Source organism: Myotis brandtii, unplaced genomic scaffold (assembly GCF_000412655.1).
Source record: "Myotis brandtii unplaced genomic scaffold, ASM41265v1 scaffold37, whole genome shotgun sequence".
Lineage (NCBI taxonomy): Eukaryota > Metazoa > Chordata > Mammalia > Chiroptera > Vespertilionidae > Myotis > Myotis brandtii.
In genome coordinates, this window is record NW_005364225.1 from 3013877 (window position 1) to 3018866 (window position 4990).

Here is a 4990-nt window from a genome sequence, read left to right on the forward strand (position 1 = left end):
TAATATTAATTTTGTACAATAAGATGTCCCTTTTATTTTCAAATTTTGGCCATTATTCTTCATTACCATTTATCAATCTGTCTCTCACCAATATAAAACTCTTTTTTATATACTACATTATATAATTTTTATCATTGTAGAATTTCTATTCTACTGGCTTTTCTGTTTTTCTCAATATAACTGTTTTAATTTTGTCACTTTATTGTGGTAGGCAGAATTCTAAGATTGCCCCCAAGATTCCCAGTTTCTTTTATACACATACCTACTCACAGTAATTCAATTAAACACTACTCTAGGTACTGCTTTGAAAAGATTTTCAGATGTAATTAAAGTTACAAATCAGTTAACCTTAAGCTATGGAGATTATTCAGCTGGGCCTGACTTAATCACATGAGCTCTAAAGGCAGCAAGCTTTTTTCTGGCTGGCCACAGAGGAGGAAGCTAGAGAAATGTTAGTGTGGAAGAAAGCAAATGTCCATCTTATTAACTGCCCCTTGGGGCCACATGTCAAGGAAAAGCAGGTGGCCCCTAGGAGCTGAAAGTGGTCCCAGCTCTCTGCTAGAGGAACAACAGGGACCTCAATCCTACAGGAAATGAATTCTGCCAACACAGGAAATGAATTCTGCCAACACCCAATGAGCTTGAAAGAGATCCCTGAACCCAGATGAGAGCTCAGCCTGGATGACATCTTTTTTATTTTATTTATGTAAGTATAGTTGTTATACAATATTATCCTATATAATAAAAGCCTAATATGCTAAGTGTCCGGTCGACCCATTGGCCGTTCAACCAATCAAAGCGTAATATGCTAATGATATGCTAAGGCCACTCAACCGCTCGCTATGACATGCACTGACCACTAAATTTGTGGTCATTTGTCACACAGTAATTTTAAAAACTCATATATTTGTAATACACTTTCATAATCAACTCATCATACTTCTGGAAGCACTTCAGATTTCTGCAAAATTCAAAAAAAGAAAATCCTGTTGACCTTTTATGGTGCCCTTATTTTAAATTTATGGACTACTTTGGAGACAGGTCTGAATAGCCTAGGGGCTCATTGTCTCCCTTCTTTGGTAGCTTATCAAAGAGCAGGCTCAGTGGATCTGTGCTGGCTCAATGGAAAGAGCAGGTATCAGCCACTGAGCTTCAGTGGACTCTGCCTTTCAAACAAGATCACTTTCTCAACCCTGAAACTTATCCTGTTACAAAAGTGGCCTCCCAGAGCACACTGCTCATTGAGATAAGTAGGCTCTCCTATCTACCAGCCTATACATTTCTCAGTAAAACCTATGTCATATATGAGAGTGAGGCAATTTGTGTCAGTGACCTCTTGATTCAACCTAAATCCTCCTCACACGTTGTTCCTGCAACTCCAAACTGTTCCTGGTTCTCACACCCCATCACTCTCCTTCATACATCTGGGGCCCCTTGACATAAGTCTTCTAATCAAAGATCATGCTTGTGTTGCTATTTAAAGTTATTTATGTTTCTTAGTAATGCTGTAGAGTTCTTTTTAAAATAGGTTATTACTTGCTTTTGGACTACTTCTAAGAACTATAGCTCTCAAAGCTATTATAATGACTTTTTTCCATTTATAACTAATCTATGATGGTTTAGAGAGAAACTTTCAGATCTATATCTCTTTCTTTTGATTTTTAACTGGACACAGTTCCAGTGTTTACTGGTGATTAAGTTGATGAAAGAATAAAGTAGTTGTGTTCTTAAATGGGACCATTTACCCAGGAAAGTCCTCAGATCCTGAAAGAATGGATCTATAATGATGTCGTTCAGACCACAGGTATGTGACTGAGACCTTTAATGCCTCCTTCTAACACGTGCGTGCATGCTGTTGAAGTAGTAGATAGCAAAAAGGGAACAGTTTTCCTGATCTCATAACTTCTGAGGGTCAGGTCACTTCATTTTGGGGAGTGTGAAGCTCGGGATTATTACCCAAGGTATATCTTCTCCTTTGCAATGGGATTGGGGGCCTCTTAATACTTTTACAGCTTCTCACAAGGCATCCTAGATATTATCGTCCCTTCGCCATTCAAAATCATATATATCTTCCCACTCTCAAGCCTAAAGAAAGTAACATTTCTTGCTGCTCTCTGGATCTGTCTTTTCCTTATTACCCCAGCATTTATTCCCATCATGCTTTTGCCTTCAACATTTCCATGATCGCCAAAGTCTTCATGCTGGGATTAAAAATATGAAGCCCCTGTACTTTGCAGTGCAATAAAGGAGATTGCCCCTGTGCAAGCTCAGCAAGAATTTCAAGGTCCAGATCCACACATTAGATGTGGCTTACTAAGTAGCAACATGACGTCCTTAATTCGTAGACAGAGTTTCCTAGTGTTCGAATCACCGTAGGTATAAAAGGCAGTGCACCCACAGTTCGACACTTCTCCAACCTGCACCTCAGCTGTGCCTCCAGGGCACAGGAGGCCACGTTCATGCGCCTGCAACCTTATCTCATGTAAATGCTGTTACATGATTTATTCACTGCTTGGAGAGTAGATCAAAGTGAAAGCAGTTTTGAATGGCGACCACGTCATTTTGCCCATCCCTAAACTCAGATCAGATCCTACGTTCTGAGCTAGGTCAGCTCTATTCTGGGCTCAGATCTCACCCTGATATCTATATCCTCATATGTATTTTTAAGTCAGTCCTCTTCCCACCTCATTTTTAAGCCACTTCTTCCCTCCTTTGTACATGATATAATCCTAACTCTGGACAAAGTACTTTACTAATTCTTGTTTCCCTCAACTTTTTTATCAATAACTGTCACTTGGCACAGCATGTTTCCACCTGTAGAGACCACTAACTCATCACTTTTTTCCATTGTCCTTCACTTAAAGTTCATACCATTTCTATTGGCTTAAAAAGAGAAAGATGTAAATGTGTTTAGAATGCAACTGATCAGGATATACATAATAAATTTATTACAAATAAAAATAAAATTATTAATCACAATAAAATGGGAAAACAAGAAGGACTTTATTTTTACAGCAAATTCTTATTACCTATAAAATGTTGTGGAATCACCTAGATATAGTAAGTTTTTTTTAACCATGTGAAGTTTATATATTAATCAGCACAAAGTTTTTTCTTAGAATTGTCTTCAATAGAAATTATCTGTAGATTACATAGGTACCATTTAGAATAAATATAGAAATAAGTATAATGTTCTCTTCAATTTTTCTAACAAACTATGATGATTTAATGCTTTTTAAAAATGGGGGAGCACCCCTATGTTCATAACAGCACAATTTACAATAGATAAGACTTGGAAACAGCCTAAGTGCCCATCAGCAGATGAGTGGATAAAAAAACTGTGGTACATTTACACTATGGAATACTACATGGCAATACAAAAGGAAGAACTCTTACCATTTGCAATAGCATGGGTGGACCTGGAGGGTATTATGCTGAGCAAAATAAGCCAGTCAGAGAAAGATAAATATCACATGATCTCACTCATATATGGAATTTAATGAACCAAATAAACTGATGATCAAAAAAACTCCCAGAGAGATAGAAGCATGAACAGACTGTTGAACCTCAGAGGGAAGGCAGGGGAGGGGGGATGGGAAGAGATCAACCAATGAACTAGTATGTATATATGCACAATGCATGGACAGACAATCGGGTGGCGAGGCCCTGGGGGGCAGTGTAGGAGGCAGGCTGGAAGAGATTAATGGGCGATAAAGGAGGACCTATGTAATTTTCAACAATAAAGATTTTTAAAAAGGGAGGAGGGGATCCTTTAAAAGGACAACAGATTCCAGAAGACATCATAATTTACTTAAAACAAATTTTATTATTTATTATTAATATAGTTAGTAATGAAAAGCATACATAGAGCCATGCTTTCTTTCATTAAAACTCTACAAAATTAAAATTTTCTAATAACACTCTCAACCCCTAGATGTCATCTATAGTTAAATGTTGGCTAAAATGTTTGAAACAGTAAAAATAGAAACTATGTAAAATCTTTGATATTTTATTAAAAAAAATAATTATGGAACAAGATTTACAATTTAAAATGAAATTACTTAAAATATGGATTGTAAGTTCTTCTGATTTTCATTGAAACAGATTTAATCTTGACAGGTGAGTTGTTTTTGGTCCATGTGCCCCATTGAATTCCAGTCGCAAGCAATTTTCCAGGGAAGCGATGAATGCCATTCAGATTTGCTAGTCCACATTGGTTGAACCACCAGCCAGTGTTGTTATTGAGGTGACTGCAGCTCTTCACAGACTGACCAACAACCAGGCATGCGGGATGACATCCATCATTATCAACATCTGCTGTGCTGAAAGGCATTGCATTTTGATTATCTTCTTTCCTGAAGCCCCGGAAAGCATCACCTGGGTAAAATAGATTTTGTAAATGACTAAATTTAAAGGCACTTTTTGTAATTTTTAATTGACCTTTACCAGCCTATTATGCAAAAGCATTGCATCTAGAAATGAGACTTAAATTATTTTCTACAAGATGTCATATTACAAACTCTCCTCCAGATTGCAATATGGCAAAACCTGATAATAAATTCCTTAGCGTTATAGGGATCTTTAAGTGGACATTTGATATAACATTATAATTTTTAAAAAATCACAATTCAAAAATGGAAGTTTGGCTGTGTAGATTTATTCAGCTAATTTAGGCCAAAGATGATGGTGTATAGACCTGTCATTCTTCAGGGAAGAGTAATGTGATCATTGTTAATTTAGAAAAAGAAAATAATTTACATATAAGAGGTTTTCATAACACTACTATTTTACATGTTAGAGAGGTATGAATGAATGTGAAACTTCTGCATTTAAAAAACTTAGATTTGTTACTGCAAAAGTTGTTTGGTTTTATTTATAGGCTACCAAGTTTATATAAAACTAGAGGCCCGGTGCACGAAATTCTGCACTTGCAAGTGTCCCCCACCCCAACCTATGCCCTCTCACAATCCGGGACCCCTCAGGGGATGTC

At 36.9% G+C, this 4990-nt stretch overlaps 1 protein-coding gene across 1 annotated transcript in view; it reads right to left on the reverse strand.

The window, feature by feature from the left end:
• Window positions 1-3767: 3767 nt before the first annotated feature.
• The window catches only part of ANGPTL5 (angiopoietin-like 5), a 19276-nt gene continuing 18053 nt past the window's right edge, over window positions 3768-4990 (reverse strand). Inside the window, exon 8 of the mRNA XM_014544572.1 lies at window positions 3768-4377. Coding sequence (XP_014400058.1) covers window positions 4058-4377 — 320 coding nt within the window. The 3' untranslated portion in view covers window positions 3768-4057. The remainder of the gene's footprint in view (window positions 4378-4990) is intronic.